The sequence below is a fragment of the Alligator sinensis genome, unplaced genomic scaffold, assembly GCF_000455745.1.
Source record: "Alligator sinensis unplaced genomic scaffold, ASM45574v1 scaffold872_2, whole genome shotgun sequence".
Classification (NCBI taxonomy): domain Eukaryota; kingdom Metazoa; phylum Chordata; order Crocodylia; family Alligatoridae; genus Alligator; species Alligator sinensis.
Genome location: NW_005842132.1, coordinates 1,065,841 through 1,083,494, shown reverse-complemented (window position 1 = coordinate 1,083,494; position 17,654 = coordinate 1,065,841). Strand labels below are relative to the sequence as shown.

At 48.2% G+C, this 17,654-nt stretch overlaps 1 protein-coding gene across 1 annotated transcript in view; it reads right to left on the bottom strand.

The window, feature by feature from the left end:
- The window catches only part of LOC102380646, a 30,941-nt gene extending 14,165 nt beyond the window's left edge, over positions 1 to 16,776 (bottom strand). The window contains exons 1-6 of the mRNA XM_025205826.1: positions 16,725 to 16,776; positions 12,477 to 12,824; positions 10,084 to 10,204; positions 9,678 to 9,817; positions 1,674 to 2,024; positions 797 to 1,126 (exon numbers count right to left, since the gene is read on the bottom strand). Of these exons, the coding sequence (XP_025061611.1) occupies positions 797 to 1,126; positions 1,674 to 2,024; positions 9,678 to 9,817; positions 10,084 to 10,204; positions 12,477 to 12,824; positions 16,725 to 16,776 (1,342 nt within the window). The remainder of the gene's footprint in view (positions 1 to 796; positions 1,127 to 1,673; positions 2,025 to 9,677; positions 9,818 to 10,083; positions 10,205 to 12,476; positions 12,825 to 16,724) is intronic.
- Between the last annotated feature and the right edge of the window lie 878 nt (positions 16,777 to 17,654).

The window sequence follows — 17,654 nt, the reverse complement described above, 5'->3', positions numbered from 1 at the left end:
AGCAATTCAAACCTAGTGTATAACTGCAGAAAATTATGGTTGCCAAGAGCTCCTCAGCTCTTGGCCCAAACTCTGAAACCCCTTCTTTTCGGTTGCTTTCCAAGGTGGCGTCTGACTGAGCTCTGTCTCTTCATCAAGTGGAGCGTCTTCAGTAATTTATGTGGGTGTACACTGGAAGGTGGGGTGGGTAAATTGGAGGTCCCCCCACCTCAGTACTGCATCTGATCCCCCAACCCCCAGGAATCAACAGGGAATGTCTGTTGGGTCCCGGGGATTGCTGTAATCCTGGCACTTCCTGTGAAGCGCCATGAGTTACAGTGGGGAGCCGCACTTCTGTCTGTGCCTTCAGTGGCTCCCTTGTTCTCTTTTGGCCTTCAGTGGCAGCTCTTAGAAAGCTGTTGGTCTCCTCATGTCAATGCACTTAGAAAAATATATTCTTTGTATTTGGAAAATCGTTGGAAATTAGAGCTCTTCTAAACATTTCACATTTTTTCGATCTCATGTACCTAGTCACATCTGCACTAGCTGTAGTGGAGAAGACTAATTCAGCTGCTATGGAGGTGTTCAGGTATTAAGAAGCTGAGGGCTGGAGGAGAACATACCCAGTACACCTGAAAGGGGGAAATAGTTCTTAGTAGTGAGATTCAAAAAGAGGAGGTGAAGGCTAAACAACAGGAGCAAACATTCGGGAGTTAACAAGGAGTTGATACAAACTCTGCCAGAGAGAGAGCTGGAGGAAGTGGGAAGGGAAAGCCAAAATCTGCCAGCAAGAACATTTTTTCCAACACTCGCTTACCCTTGGACACAGCCAATTGAACTTCAAATAGTCGGTAAAGGTGAGGAGGGTCATAAAGTGCACACCAGTAGACACCAGAATCATCAGCTTGTAGCTTCTCCACGGTGATGGTCACAGTCCCGTTTTGAGTGTTGTCGTGTATTGTGGTTCTTTCAACCTGGCCTTGATTTTGATATCTCCCATAGCTGAAATACGTGCTAACAAGGACATCGCACTTATTCTTGCCTGTGTATCGGCACCAGGCTTTCCTCTCTCTGCTGTAGTTCTGCATGCTGTACAGACACTGGACGGACACATTCTGCCCCTCGACAGCTTTGTGTTCTTGGACTCCTAAGAAAACATCACATGTGGTCAGTAGGATCTGGCTGACAAGTGTGGTGTGGAGAGAAATTTGCTGTGAATGATATGATGGACGGACAGACAAATTCTTCCCTGGTCTGAAGGAACTGGTATTCGGTCTGAAGTGCCCTGCAGGCCAACTAAGGAGAAAGCATACAGTCAGTTTGAAGTAGTCTTAGGGTGATATCTTTTACTAAACTAACTGCAGAGTTGGGATGGAGTTGCACAAATATATGAAAGACATCCTTCATGGGGGCCTGTTTTGAAAGAAATCTTAGAAGTCATTTGACTGTGTCCTGGGGGTTGAAGAGAAGAATGAAGAATGGTTACTGAAAAAGCACCAGCAACCTCTTGGCTGAATCCCTCAGCTCCCTTGTGATTGAGACTGGTTCCTTGTGTGAGACGAGAAAGAGGGGACAAAGGTACATGTACGGTGAGAGACAGCGGGGAAACTGAGGGATGTTGATAGCAAATGCGGCACGTTGGACGGAAGCTGAGAAGGAAGAAATGCCATTTAGTTAATAGGAAATGTACTCACGCTGGGAAACCTTCAATTTAATTATCTTTAGAATATGAACTGTATGATTATGGCCAAAGCATCCACACATGTAGACTCCTGCGTCCTGCAGCTGGAGCCTCTTTATGGTGATGGTTACAGTTCCCTTGCTGTTGTCGTCCTGTATCATGGTTCTTTCAAGGCTGGCTTCCCTCTGATAACCTCCCAGAGAGGTGTATTGGGTACTGACTAAATGATAATACGTTCCACCTCTTAGCTGGTACCAGGCTTTCAGTGCTTCCCTGTATTGCTGTTGGTCATAGGGACACTGGACAGAGAGGGTCTCTCCCTCCTCTCTGCTCTCCACAGCGTCGTACTCTTGGGCTTGAAGTCCTGGAAAACATGAAGCGGGGTCAACAAGGGCTGTGCTGGAGGCAGGGCGGCCTCCCCAGTCCTGGGAGCCTCGCACTCCTGTATTTGATTTGAACACAGTACAAACAACAGGGCCGTGAGGACCAGAGAGGGCTCAGGATAAGCAGTATTTTCAGTTCATCCCCCAGCTCCCTCACAAAGGTGACCTCCCACTCTATTTGCTTCCTACGCCCCCTGCACACCTGAGCACTCCCCAGGCTTTAGTCCCATCTCCTGTATAAGGATTTGCTGCATCTACAGTGTCTTGAGTTGTGTGAGTTCCCTGTGCCAACTCTGCCCATTGCCACACCTGTATTGTGAGCTGCAAACAAGCTCCAATGTAGCCACCGCAGCTGCATGCAGATCCCTAGAAGTAAGTCCCATCACACACACTGCAGTCTCATAGAAGAAAAATATTGTGGAAGTATTTTACTGTTTGAACCAACTCAAAGCAAACATCCTCAGATTTCCTGGGCCTCGTTCTGGTCTCATACCAGCATGACATTTGTTATTTCCATGCATCCTACTGATATTATTCTTAACTTACTTCCAAGTGAGTAAGAAAAGTGCCTTGAAATGAGCTGGCTATTTCTTTTGTTCTGGCATGGAGATAGCCTTGGTGCCCATAGGCTCTTGTGTCAGTGATAATTTTTTTTGGGTTTTTTTAATTTTATTTTGGGGAGGGGACAGTTGCTGTAATATCCAAGTCCTGCCCTTTCCCCTATCACATTGTCCATATGCTTCATTTACAGTTGCTGGGTGAAGCGCTGTCAATAATTATTAGTTTTGGGGGAGGGATCTCTATGACTGAAGCAAGTTGATTGATGCACACACCTTATTTCTCCCTTATTACTCCTGTATAGCACAATATTTTTAGGCAGCCACACCAGTGGGGTGCCCAGTTATATTTGCTATGATATACATAGGGCTTGGTTTAAGTCGCAGGCCCAGCTTGCTAATACCATATCTCGATTGTGGTGTGCCATTTCCACACCCAGAAAGTAGCACTGCCACAACACTTCCAACTGGCCAAGGAGAAGGGTTAGGGCCAGGTTTAATTGCAGAAGAAGCAGCCTTGCTCCCAAGGCCTCTGATTGCTGCTGAAATGCCCATTGGAAGAGGCAGGAACAGCAGTAGCAGTCGCCTGCCCCGAGTCGTTTGAGAGGCAGGGAGGAGACTCCCCTTTAAAAAATGCTGCTCTGCTCTGCCACACTCCTGGCCCATCGCAAGTGAGTCTGGCACTGAGCTCAGCATCATCAGGCAGTCAGCAGATATTCACCTACCTGGTGCCAGGATCATCTGCAAAGGCAGCCCCCAGGCCCCTCCAATGCCCCATGCCCTAATTTCCCCACCTAGAGAAGTAAACAGTCCCTCACTACCCACCCCAATCTCTCTCCTCCCCTTGTCCCTTTTCCAACCTCTTCCTCCCTGCCCTGGGCTGCTTGGCTTTAGCTGCTGGCTTGGGGAATGCTTTCCCCATTTTGTGCAGTTCAGGAGCTGATCCAGGCATTGCAGTGAAAACTCCCAGGGACTGGGAGAGCTTGACCTGGGGGGGTCAGGATTCCCAGATGCCCGACGTGGTTCTGATTTGTACGCTTCTCCCGGCGCCTCTGATGCGGGGACAATGGAAAATACCACACAGATCCTACCTGCCCCGATAACTCACAAGGCATCAAATCCCCTTTCCTCTTACCTGAGATGCAGAGGCCCAGCCACAGCAGCAGGGGTAGGGGTCTCCACTCCATGCCTGCCTTCAAGCCCAGAAGAGCCTCATCTCTGCAGCGCAGAGTAGAGTTTTGTTTTGTTTCTTATGGGAAGTGGCTGGAGATTTGTCTTGTTACGGAAATCCATCACCACATTTTGCAACGAGGCTCATCTACAAATAGTTAAGTTGTGCATTTGGAGGAAGTGGCTGGGATCAGCAGAGCTCAGCCGGTCTGCAGGCAAGGGGCCTTTTGCTGATCACTTCATGTGTTGTTACTGAGGAACGTTGTACCAAGGGTATCCATTTAGTTCAGTACGTGGAGTGATGGAGGAGAAGAGGGAGACTCTTGAGACCATGCCATTTTCGTATTTGGGGAAACTCCTCTCATTATGGGTGCATTTCCCTCCTAGAAGCACCTCTGATGCTGCTAACCGTGCAGTAACAGGTGTAGAAATTGCTGCTCTGTCTCTTCCTTTTTAAAAGTAAAGAACTTTGGAGGAAATGATTGTACTCCGCTGCTGGCTGTTAGGTACATTCACCAGCAGTGCAGCTTCTCCTTGCACCTCTTTCTCTTGAGATCCAGGTCTCCTCTATAAGAAGCTGTATAGATTTGTTCAAGGCATGTCTTCTCTTTGCTTGGTTCTGTTTGTGCTGTTGGCCCATGGAAGAGGCCACCTGCAATTCCTCTGCAGGTACGAAGAGGTCAAGCATAGTTTTTCTGGCATGTATATGTGCAGAAGGTCACTAAGTTGATCCCAGCTCCTTGGTCTTGTTGGGGAGGGCTAGTACTGAGAGTCTCTAGTGCCTTTACCCCTTGCTGTTTTGGGCCTGGCATAAGTATGTCTCCCTGTGCATTATTCAAGGAGAAGAAAATGAAGCCCTTTGATCTGCAGTCTTAGCACAGATAGTAGCTGTGGCATCTGTCCTTCTCCTGGCCACAACTGGCATGACTTGTACATAACCCCCCTGGACTGAGACCTTATAACCTCATTTCTCATATGCCTTTGAACTGTGCGCTAACTGGTTCTGCCCTCCTAACTTGGACAATGAGCTGGATTCTTCCCCTGTTCACACTTGTGCAAAAAGCACCTGTGTCCAGGAGTGTTTCTCTGCATCGCACTGGTCCCCACTGGCTCAGTGCCTCTGTCCCTAGTGAGGCCAGTGCAAGTTGCACAGTGTTTCCCTGCTTCCTGCGCTGGGGCAGCCTCTTGTCTCCTTGCTACGTTGTGCTTTTCTGACGAAAACTTTGACCTCACTTTCAGTTCTGCACATCTACGGGTTCTTTCTCCTGTAGCAAGACGATCTTCTCTGAACCACAGACTTCAGCTGAACATTTCTGCCCCTTTCAGTGATCCAGAGATGGTGGGAGGCAGAGAGACTCCCTGCTGTGTTGCTGGTTCTTTTTCTCAGGGGAGATGATCCCTGTTGTGACTGCATAGATTGACTGGCCATGTGGGAAACTCTTGGTTTCAGATGCAAAGGACACCATGTTGAATCAAAATGAGCTCATTAGGGGATTTATTAGCCCGACAATAAATGGAAAGGGATAGGGGTGTACCCTCACTGAGCATGGGCCTGCAGCCTGGCCCCACTTAGTGCTAAAATAATTAGTAATAAGTATGTGACAGAAAATAGGGGGTAATCACAACATCTGTATTGAACAACAAGAGCAATAACCACAGTTAATTGAGAGAGCACGAGGCAATACCAGTAGCACCACCAGTACTATACTGCTATCAGACACAGGGAGGAAATCCCGCAGCTCCTCAGCTCTCGTGCACCTGATCAGTGTAGCATTGCTGACAGGCGTTCACCTCACACAAACTCGCTCTCTTGGCACTGCTCTCACACTGGACCCTGTTGTCCTCTGGTCTCCCAGGCCTTCTGGCACAATGCTCCAGAGCACTTTGCACCTCTCCTTAGGTACAAGCTTCATACGCAAGCTTCTCGCCAACATGGGAGTTTGGCCGCTCCAAGCCCTCACTCTCCGTGCGTACACACCGTCCAATCGACCACAGTCTGAACTCGTGAACAATACAACCACACAATGACTAACAACCACCTGTCTCTTCCCACCTCTCTCAGAAGCAATAACATGCACACAGGGGGGTTGGCCACCCCTCATCGACTCTCACACCTCAGCTCACTTTTCTCACAATCTCAACTTCACATTCAACTCTCCACACTGAGACGCACACCTCTGGTGCGAGCTCCTCTTATAACACTGACATCCTGACATCTGTCAGTCATTCTCCCACCAATCAGATGGCACTCATCACTCTCAGCCAAATAGCATCTACATCACCTCACAAGGTGGTTGTCACCACGTTCACACCATCTCAGCTGTTGTTGGCCATTCTGAGAAGCCCCATCCATAAGTGAGTCATTTTTCAGCACAGGTCAAAAGCTTACTCAAGCTGGAACTGTCCAGCCCCTACCAGGGGATGCTGTGACTTGGTTTGGTCGTCAACACCCAGAAGTCCTTTTCCCCCACCTACAGTTTAGCCTGCACTTAACTGGGGGTGCAGGTCACCTTTACGCAATGTTGGAGGTTTGCACAGAGAAAACTTTGCTGAGGAGCAAACTCTGGCCATGTCAGATGGATGTGACCATGTGTGATCCATCCAGTGCTGACCCAGAGTCCTTGTTGCTGGCCAGTCTTGGGTCACGTAGAAGAACAGATTAGGTGACCTTTGAGGTCCCTGTCAACTGTGATTGTATATCTGTAAATCCCACAGAAAAGCTAAAAAGAGGAAGAGAACCTGTCCCAGCCCAGAGATGCAGGGGCATTTACTTTCCCTTTAAAGAGAATAAGCAGCTGAGATTAGCTCATCTTGCTGCTAGTTCTGTCATGGGATTTGTGTGTGTGGAAGGGTGCTCAGAGCTTTTCATGGTCTCCACCTGGAACTAAGAAGGATTTCTTTGTCTTCTTACAGGTTCTTCTGTTGGCACTGGAGTTATGACCCAGATAGCTTGTTCTGGGTGGATCCAAACCCTCAGACTGACCGTGACCTCTCCATTCGATAATAAGTGAATGTTATTGAAACACAGTGATAGCAGGTAAGAATAATGCAAACCTTTCATATCTACCAGTCCTAGAGTCACAGAATCAAGGTATGTCTGGCCAGTATGCGAGCAGCACCCTGAGGTTCTTTCTTGAATGTCAGATGTCAGCAGCCCGGCGGTTGAAAGCTGAGTGCCTCCCCCTTCCACCACAGTGGGGTGGATGAGATGTGCTGGTAGTGTGTCCTCTGTCCATGGTGGCCTCGGGTTTCCCTCCTGGGGACCCTTTGCTGTTCTGAAATCCCTCCTTTTGTATTCTTTTCCCCTCTGATGACTCTTAATTCCCAGGTATAGTTGACTGGTTTCCCTGTGGTCATCATACTGTCTATGTTCTGTCCCGTCAGGATATTCCTTTGTTTCACAAACTCATCGCATGCATACATCCTTATTTGGTTGTTTACCAGTTTCTTCCTCTCTATTGGTCCATTTACCAAAACTGGAAATCCCATGGGCTCTGCAGTTTGACACTGTGACCTGCACAGTCCCTTATCTCTGTTTGGGTAACATGTTCATGTTATGGAACAGTGTGGTGCAAGTCTTCAGTTTCCAGCCTCTGTGACTGCTTGCCGCTTGCCTGTCAGACAGTGTGGGCCTTGAAGGAAAACTTGGTTACAAACAGGCTTTCAGAAATCAATAAACCCTGTCCATTGCCCTGGACCATTGTTCTAATGCAATATCTACTTTTATCTACAAGCCAATTCCCAAAAGCAAACATTTCAATGTCATTTTCCAGCCATCACCTTCTCACCCCACCTTCCGCTCAGGAATTGGGACAGTGGCAACAGTTAAAGTTAGGGAGTTGTTGACTGAAGTGTGATGATGCGTCTATTGGTTGTGTGAGCCTGGAGGTTCCTGGTTAGAGAGTCTGACTCTTGCGTTCACCATCAAACTCATCACTCTGCCAGTTTGGGGTCAGGAACAAATGTTTCTTCCATGTCAGACGGGCATAGACTGAAGTTTCTGGGGGGTTTTTGGGTTGTTTTTTTAACTTTCCACTGTAGTGTGGGGTCTGGTCCTTATTTTAGTATTGTGTGAGTACATATGACCTGGCTGCTTCCCTGCCATTCCAGTGGCAGGATACTGGAAGCTCCCTCACTGTCCCTCCTTTTACCAATGGCAGGTCACGGAGTGCTCTTGGTGTTTCAGATTGTGTTCCTTGTAGATAAGTGTGAGGGTTTGAATTGGTGGTTTAGTAGATTCCTTGGGTACGTAGTTTCTGAAAAACAACTGGGGCCTGACCTGGATTGTCCAGGAGGCACTTTGCAATCCTGTGTTCCTGCATGGTTCATGTTATTCCCACCCCAGGGCTTCTATGTGTGGTTCTCAAATTGTGCTGCACCCAGTGAGCCACGTCCCACAGCACCCATTTTGCAGGGAAGGCGTGATCCCGACGTTCTGGGGGGGAAACAGAAAAAAGGAGTATTCAGATTTATTGATGTTTATTTGCAGTTAAGCAGAGTGGTCACAATCAACATAACTATGTTATGTGAATAACAGCTCTTCTGCAGGCTGCCCAGGAGAGGGGTCCCCTTGCTAGGGATGTGCAACAGCATGCGCTTGGGGAGAGAGAGAGTGGCCTGGCCTCTCTGGCACAAGGAGGGAAGTGGTATGTTACTTCCCCCCGTGGCAAGGAACTGTTTCGTTATTGGGTACGGAGTCGCTATGAAAGCTTAGCCAAGATCCTCGGGGCTGTTACTGATCAGAGATCCTGGTTAATAGGTCAAATATTTTGCTGTCCCTTCTCAGTGGCATTAAGCACGAAGCCTGGTGTACGCAGCATAGAAAGGCCCCTGACTCTTCTGAGATGAAGTCTTGGATCCAGTGTGTAGGACAGGCACCAAACAAGGGGATCTGCCAGCTTGAGTCTGGAAAGCCTGAAGATATGTTCCCTTTGAATTGTCTCTAGTGCTGCTTTCTGCTGTTGTGTTGCCTTGCAATGAATGGATTCGAGGTCTCTGGCAAGAGTCTCATATGTAATGGGCTGCATGTGCTGTGGCCCAAAAAGCAGGGGACTGGGATGACTCTTTCTGCCACCGGTACAAAAAATTTTGTTGAAGAGGTTTGGCTTTTCAAAGGAGATCACACAAGGCATCGTAGCCTTTTTAGAGGAGTCCTGAGTAGATGCCAGCATGCATGCTCCGAACAGAGGGCCTAGAAATAGGTTAAGGCATGTTCTCAGGCCTGATCTAAGGCAGCTACAAGCCTGGTTTTCAGGAATTGGGGTATATATCCCCTTAGAAGCAAAGTCTTATCAGGGTGAAGTATGCAGAAATCCCCAAGTCCTTAGCAAACTCCTTTAATTCTTTAGACTTTAGTCTTCTAGTGAAACCTGCCTCTCATCCCTCTAGAATCCTTGCTGCTTTGATTTCAGCCTAGAATCCCTTTTGGCCAGTGCTGAGCTATCTAGCATTTCCTGCCATGAAAAACTGATGAGATACTCTTGGCCTGGTGGACTTTGTGACACAACGGGAGAGTGGTTACATGCTGGAATCAAAGCTGGCTGCCGAGGTTATAGCAATGTTGCCTGAGAAGGGAATTGTAATTCCCCGGCTGCTCTGGTGCAATCCACGATAGATGTTTTAGTTGGGCCAAGGTGCAGTCACCTGGACTCCTGTGGGGCTTAACTCTGTTTAGTAAAGGGCTATATGAGATGATAACATGTCTGGGTCCTGCTACATGAAAAAGCAGCTACATGGCTACATGAGAGCAGCATCACTGGCAGAAGCTGCTAGTTTAATCTGGATTTCAAGGCTGCCAGCATTAGCAAAGACCATGAGGAATTTCCTCAAGCAGCCTGGCTTCAACCAAGGGTCAGCCCTGCTTTAAGCCATGCTGCTCTGTGGCACCATGAAATCAAGGCTTCTGACTTGTTCGGGTGCCTCCCCTCTGCGCCGTCGTCTTCTCACGAGAAGAGCTATTGTCACGGCCATCAGGGTCTTGCTGGTCAGGAACCCAAGCAGGAGGACAAGCCATGAGCTGGATTGGAAAGAAGGAGAGGAGGAGTGAGCTGACAAGGAAGAGGAGGGCTTCAGAAGAGACATTATGAGTGACTGTCACATGGGAGCGCTGCCCGGCTCCTTTACTGTCTGGGAGGGACTGAAGCTGCACCCTGTGCGTGAGATTGAAATCCCATTCTGTGTGTGCAGTAGTTTGCAGCAGGGATCTCTCTTTGCTTGACATACATAGGTTATGACACCTCTTGTCTCCTTTGGTAGCAATGGAAATCCCTGTACTGCCAAAGCTCGTTTCCTTGGGAAAAACAACTGAGTTTACCTGACGCCGAAGGAGACCTGGCAGTTGCTCTGTGGTTCCCCGTTGTACCTGGCATCGAGCGTGGAGAAGTTGAGGGCAGAAGCCGTGTATAGAGTTGTTAAGATGTTTTCTGTAGTTAAACCTGCAAATAAAGCCCAATTAGTTCCAATAGTCACCCTGTCTGAGACGTAAGAAAGCTAGCTGGATATCCCCCTACTTCATGCTCCACATTACTGCTGCTCATCATCTGAACAGGTGTCTGAGAAACTGTGGTTTGCCTTTTTCCCCAGTGAGGAAATACAACCATCCATCCACTTCTGTCAGGACGTGAAGAGAAACCTCTTGTGTTTGTGATATTTGTTGGTGACTGCAGTGAAGTTATCTCTGGATGCTGAGAGACTCAACAGGCATCTCTTTTGAGAGACAAGAGAACAAGGATCCCCTCTCATCCTGCTCCAGGTCACTCAGGCTAGTGATCTGAACAGACGCTCTTGAAACAAGAGTGTTTTTGGCTTCCCATAAAGTGATGGGACCACCAGCTTCTGTGGGGAGAGTTAAGATTGCTTTTAGGAAATGAAGTGACACCTCTTCAAGTGTTACACCTCTCTGCGACTGCAGGGAACCTGGATGTAGAGACTGGGAGACAGTGGAAGACTGTTACTTCCTGAAGCTCCTTATCTCTGCTACACAAGGTTTGTACAAATCCTATTCAAGAGCTAGCTAGTGCAGATCAGTGCAGGTCCACCAAAATCTGGTGCCATGCCATGCTTCTTTACACCAGCTGAGGACTTGTCCCTGAAGTGTTTTCCATTTTCAACGCATGCACTAGAAATGTGCAAGCACAAATCATAGACTGTCGTAATGTGTCCTCTACCTGGTGTTGCTTCACCCAGCACAAACCTAGTATATCACCACAGGAAAGCATTGGAAAACTAAGGTTTTCAAGAGCTTATCAGCTCTTGGCCTGAGCTCTGAAAGCCCTTCTCTTTGGTTGGTTTCCAAGGTGGAGTCTGTAACTGAGCTCTGCCTCTTCTTCAAGTTTCTGGTCAAGCATGGGCACTGCCCTGCAAGAAGCAGCAGCTCTAGGGGCTGCTCTCGTATGCACATCTTTTTACATAACAGGAGGCATTAAAAAAAACCCTTCAGGAATCGTCTTCACAGGATGATAGGGAAAAGTCGGCAGTTAGCATCACTTGTGGGGTGTCCCCATCAGCAATGAGAAATTTCTCAACAGAGTGGTCTAAGTAAGCAAAGCAGTTGTCTGGATATCACTGCCGGTAGCGTAGGATGCAGAGTAAGCAATCCATTGTGTGCGTTATTGCTTACAGATGTAATGGCTCCCTTGTTCTCTTTCGACCTTTACCAATCCAATGTACCCTTCTGCATAGCTCTATTGCCATCTTCAATGGCAGGTCTTAGAAAGACGCTGGTCTCCTCATGTCAATACACTTGTTCTATAGAAAAAATATTCTTCGTATTTGGGTTATCCCTGGAAATTAGACCTGTTCTAATTATTTCTCCAGAACTTGTCATGTTTTTTTCAGTCCCATGCATTAAGTCATATCTGTACTAGCTGTAGTAGAGAAGAGGAATTAAGCTGCTGTGGAGGTGTTTAGATATTTAGAAGCTGAGGGTTGTGGAAGAACATACCCAGTACACATGAAAGAGGGAAATAGTTCCTGGTGTGATCCAGAAAGGGGGGATAAAGGCTAAAGAACAGGGGATAAAGGCTAAAGAACAGGGGCAGATATTCAGGAGTTACTGGGGCTGTGATCTAAACTTGGCAGCAGAGAGACCTGCAGAGATTGGGAAGGGGAAACCAAAATGCATCACCAAGAATACTGACAAACACTCACTCTTGAAAACAGCCAGTTGAACTTCAACTCAACTTCAAGTCTTCCCTGGTCTAACTGCTTTCACCAACATCTGTTCAGTTGCGATCTGGGTGAGCTTGAAGGGGAGTTTTCAGTGTGAAGTGCCCTGCAAGCCAACTAAAGAGAAGGCAGACAGTTGCCCTAAGACCTTCTTAGAAGAGAGGCAAGGGTTTCTTACAGTGATATATTTTACAAGACTAACTGCAGAGTTGGGATGGAGTTGGACAAATATTTGAAAGCAACATCCTTCATCAAGGCTCATCTTGGAAAAAATCTTAGTAGTAATTGGACCATGTCCTGGGGGGTTCAAGAGAAGAATGAAGAATCATTGCTGAAGAACCAAAAAAAAACTTCTTGGCTTAATCCCTCAGCTCCCTTGTGATCCTGGCTGGTTGCTTGTGTGAGATAAGAAAGAGGGACAACAGTATGTGCTGGGTAGGAGACAGGGAGGAAACTGGGAGAAGTTGATAGCAAGTGCAGTAGGTAAGGTGAAAGCTGGTAAGGAAGGAATGGGGTTTACTTTGTAAGAAATATACTCACGCTTAGAAACCGTCAGTTGAATGGTCTTTAGAGGGTACCATGCATTATGGAAAAATAGTGTGCAGGAGTACACTCCTGTGTCCTGCATCCGGAGCATCTTCATGGTGATGTTTACAACCCCCTTGTCGGTGTCATCCTGTATCGTGGTTGTTTTAACAGTGACCTTCTTTTGATAATGTCCTTGAGTGGTGTATTGGGTTCTGACTAAAAGATAATATGTTCGACCTCTTAGCTGGCGCCAGCCTTTCAGTTGTTCTCTGTATTGCTCTTGGTTATAGGGACACTGGACAGAGAGGGTCTGTCCTTCCTTTCTGGTCTCCACAGCATTGTACTCTTGGGGTTCAAGCCCTGGAAAACACAAAGCTGCATCAGTGAGGGCTGTGCTGGAGCTTCCCCACACTTAGGAGCCTCGCGCTCCAGCATTTGATTTGAACACAGCACAAACACCAGGGCTGGGAGGAACAGAGCAGGCTCAGGACGAGCAGTACGTTCAGTTCATCCCCCAGCTCCCTGCCGGCAGCTGCTTCCCAAATAAAATGTGCTTCCCACTGTATTTGCTGCCGGTGCCCCCTGCACACCTGAGCGCTCCCCAGGTTTTAGTCCCATCTCCTGTGAGGATTTGCTGTGTCTGCACAGTGTCTTGAGTGGTGTGAGCTCCTTGTGCCATCTCTGCCCATTGCTGAGTTTGTATTGTGGGCTGCAAACAAGCTCCATTGTAGCCACTGCAGCTGCATGCAGATCAGTAGATCTGAGTCCCATCAGACCGCTGCAGTCTCGTAGAAAAAAAACATGATGAAAATATTTTACTGTTCAAACCAGCTCAAAGCAAACGCCCTCAAATTTCTTGGGCCTTGTTCTTGTCTCATACCAGCATCACACAAGTTATTTCCATGCACCCCACTGGGGTTATTCCTGACTTAACTCCCATGTGAGTGAATAAGGTGCCTTAATATGAGCTGGCTACTACTCTGCTCTGGCATGGGGATGGCCTTGGTGCCCGTAGGCTCTTGTGTCTGTGATTTTTTTTTTTTCCTGGAATATGTAGTACTTGCCCTTTCCAATGCCACATTGTCCATGTGCTTCATTCATGCTTGTTGGGTAAAGCACTGTCAATAATCAATAGTATCTGGGGAGGGATGTCTATGACTAAAAGAAGTTGATGCACATGCCCTGTCCTGTGTAGTACAGACTAACCCGAAAAGGGGCCCAGTTGTATTTGCTATGGTATAAACACAAGCTAAGATGCAGGTCTCACCCAAAGACCTCACAGTGTGATAAATGAGATGGGCAGGATGTAGGAGAAAGGACATAACACATAAGGAGAGTGGAGAATGAGAGGGCTGCTGCTGCCAGTTCCTCTGAAGTTCTCCAGGCTGCGTGTATGGACCATAGTTGGTCTGGGGAGCCGTTCTTGGTGACCATGGGAGGAAACATTTATGAAACAAGCAGTGGGATTGAGCTACTGTGAGCTCCTAGGACATTTTTTTTATGCTGGGGATTGTTTCACCAATCCTGGCTTCAGTGCCTTGGTGCTAACTTGCAGCATAGATGCATTTCACCTGGGTTTCCTACCAGGGTGAGTTATACTGGTGCCAGTCCAGTTAGTGTACCAGTGATAGACGGTTATCTTGGACGTACTGTACTGGCGCAGCCCCAAGCTATCTAGAAATACCCCACATGGACAGATCTTTAGACAGAGGTATTGAGAGGGAGGGATGGCCGTAGTGGGGGTGAAATTTATCTGGGAGCTGGGCTGTATACTGCAAATACTGGACAGCGACACTCTGAAGTGCACACAGTGTGTGTTTAAATTTGGTGTTGTTTCCTGCTTCTAGGATAGCAGAGTCAGTAAACAGGGGTATAGGTTGTAGCCGTGTCGGTATAAGGACAGAGGCAGACAAGGTTCTTTGGGTGATCTCTCTTATTAGACCGACTCATAGTTGCAAAAATTCATCTTTGCAAGCTTTCAGGTACAAGCACCCTTCTTCAGGCAGTGGAAGCATCTCCAGTTGTTTTGTGCCCATCTGGCAGAGAGGGGTCAGGGGATGGTCAGAGGTAGGGAGGGGAGAGCTCTGTAGTAAAGAGGAAACTGTTATACCCTAAAGACAAGGAAGTGCTTGGGCAGTGGTTTTAGCTAGAACTGCACTTGAGGGGAATCTTGACTGTTGTTATATGCTTTTTTGTGGTGTTTGCATCTACACACACACCCCATGGGTTCTTCTGTGACCAATGTAGATTTGAAGCTGTTTCAAGCTGGGAGGGGGGCTTTGGAGGAGAGATGCTCCATGTTGGCCAACGCCAACATCTTAAGGGATAGCCAGCATGGGTTTGTTGCGGGTAGGTCTTGCTTGACCAATCTCATTTCCTTCCTCGACCAGGTGGCCTATCACCTGGACAAGAGAGAAGAGATTGATGTCATATATCTTGACTTCAAAAAAGCCTTCGATCTGGTGTCCCATGATCACCTCTTGGCGAAACTGGCCAATTGTCGCCTTGGGTCCTCCTTGTGTGCCACAGGGGCAGAGAACGGATGCTGAAAGGGACAGTGAACTGGGTCTGAATAGGGGTTTTGCCCCCGCTATTCCTCTCTCACTTGCAGCCTCCAGCATCTAAGGTCTAGGAAGCTCTGATTCCGAGACGGTGCCGCTCGCTCCCATGCTCAATAAGCTAGTGATGCCCCTTTCCTCCAAGGTGTCCAGTCCCTTTTTTTTGAATCTGGCTAAACTCTCAGCTTCCAGCACATCTAGTGGCAACCAGCTCTGAAAGAGACTTGGGGGTCATCATTGACCACAAGATGAACATGAGCCTGCAATGTGATGCGGCGGCTAGTAAAGTGACCAAAACGCTGGCTTGCATCCATAGATGCTTCTCAAGCAAATCTCGGGACGTCATTCTCCCCCTGTACTCGGCCTTAGTGAGGCCGCAGCTGGAGTACTGTGTCCAGTTTTGGGCTCCACAATTCAAAAAGGATGTGGAGAAGCTTGAGAGAGTCCAGAGAAGAGCCATGCGCATGATCAGAGGTCAGGGAAGCAGACCCTACGATGACAGGCTGAGAGCCCTGGGGCTCTTTAACCTGGAAAAGCGCAGGCTCAGGGGTGATCTGGTGGCCACCTACAAGTTTATCAGGGGTGACCACCAGCATCTGGGGGAACGTTTGTTCACCAGAGCGCCCCAAGGGATGACGAGGTCGAATGGTCATAAACTACTACAAGACCGTTTCAGGCTGGACATAAGGAAGAACTTCTTTACTGTCCGAGCCCCCAAGGTCTGGAACAGCCTGCCACCGGAGGTGGTTCAAGCGCCTACATTGAACACCTTCAAGATGAAACTGGATGCTTATCTTGCTGGGATCCTATGACCCCAGCTGACTTCCTGCCCTTTGGGCGGGGGGCTGGACTCGATGATCTTCCGAGGTCCCTTCCAGCCCTGATGTCTATGAAATCTATGAAAAAAGCTGAGATAGCAGGAGGCACAGGGAGAAGAGGGCTGCAGTAACAGACTCTCCGCCATGTCCTTTCTGGGGAGTGTCTAAAAATGTTATAAGTTTGCTGCAGTCCAAGTTCAGTCCTTTCCAGTGTTTCTTATAAATTTATCACCGCAAACTTGTTCTTCTTTGATGCCTCCCAAAGGAATCCCCACTCCCTATACATAGTCTTTTGTCTTGGAAAGATCCTTCTGTGATGAATTGAGTCCCGTTTCTCCCTAGCTAACATTGCAGGGCCATGCACACCTTCAGCTCTATACCCAGCTGCTGTTTGGGGTGACAGAGCTGTGTTGGCTCCATATTACCATTTGTTATACCTAGGACAGGGAAGATCCATGGAAATAGTCCTGGGAGGTCCTACAGAAGCACCTTAATAGGAACAAGTCCAGGGAGCTGGGTTTGTTATTTTAGTGGCTGTGAAATAAATATCTGGAGCTCTCCCGGCCTGTCTGTACAATGACCTGTCATGTCAGTGACTTGCTGACATTGCTAGTGGACCCTGTGCTGATGTAGGGTGCATCCTTAGTTGGGGAGATCAGCCCAGTCCACTGACTCAAACACATCTGTTTTGTGCAGTTCAGGAGCTGGTCCAGGCGCTGCAGTGAAAGCTCCCAGGGACTGGGAGAGCTTGACCTGGGGAGCCTGACATGGTTCTGATTCCTGCACTTCTCTCTGTGCCTCTCACAGGGCAAAAACAACAAATACCACCTAGGTCCCACCAGTCCCTGACAACCCACAAGGTATCAAATCCTCTCTCTTCTTACCTGAGATGCAGAGGCCCAGCCACAGCAGCAGGGATAGGGGCTCCCACTCCATGCCTGCCTTCAAGCCCAGAAGATCCTCATCTCTGCAGCACAGAATGGAAAGTGAGATTGGGGGGGGTGGGGGGTTTGTGGTTCTTATCGGCACTGATACAGCAGGAGGAAGTGGCTGGAGGTATGGTTTGCCTTGGAAATCAATCGCCACATTTTGCAATGAGACCTATATTCGAATAGCTGAATTGTTCATTTGGGGAAGTGGCTGGTATATGTAGAGGTCAGCCAGACAGGAGGCAAGGGACCCTTTGCTTATTGCCCTGGATGCGGTCACCGATCTTTGTACCAAGGGTATCGGTTGAGTTCAGTTCCCTGAGTGATGGAGATGAAGGGGCTGGCATCTCAGGCTCTCAGCTTCCTTGGGTGGGAAGGGGGGGAATTTTTAGCTCATGCCATTTTCATACTTGGAAAGCTCCTCTCTCATAATGGTTAAATGAGCATCCTGGAACCACCTCTGATGCTCCTGACCCTGTGGTGACAGGTGTAGAAACTGCTGCTGCTGCTCCTAGGACTCTGTCTCCGTTCCATTTAACAAGCAAAGTACTTTTCATTAAATCATCGGACTCCACAGCCAGCTATCGGGTACATTCACCAGCAGTACAGCTCCTCCTTGGACCTCTTTCTCCTAGGATCCAGGTCCCCTCTATAATAAGTGCTAGTGATTTGTTCAGGGCAGGTCTTCTCCTTGCTTCATTCTGTTTGTGCCCTTGGCCCATGGAAGAAGCCACCCCGAGTTCCTCTGCAGGTGCAAAGAGATCAGACAGGGTCTTTCTGGCAAGGCCGCTACCTTCATCCCAGCTCCTTGGTTTGGTGTCTGAAGGCTGGTGCTGAGAGTCTGTCTAGTGCCTTTCTACCCCTTGCTGCTCTGGGCATGGCATA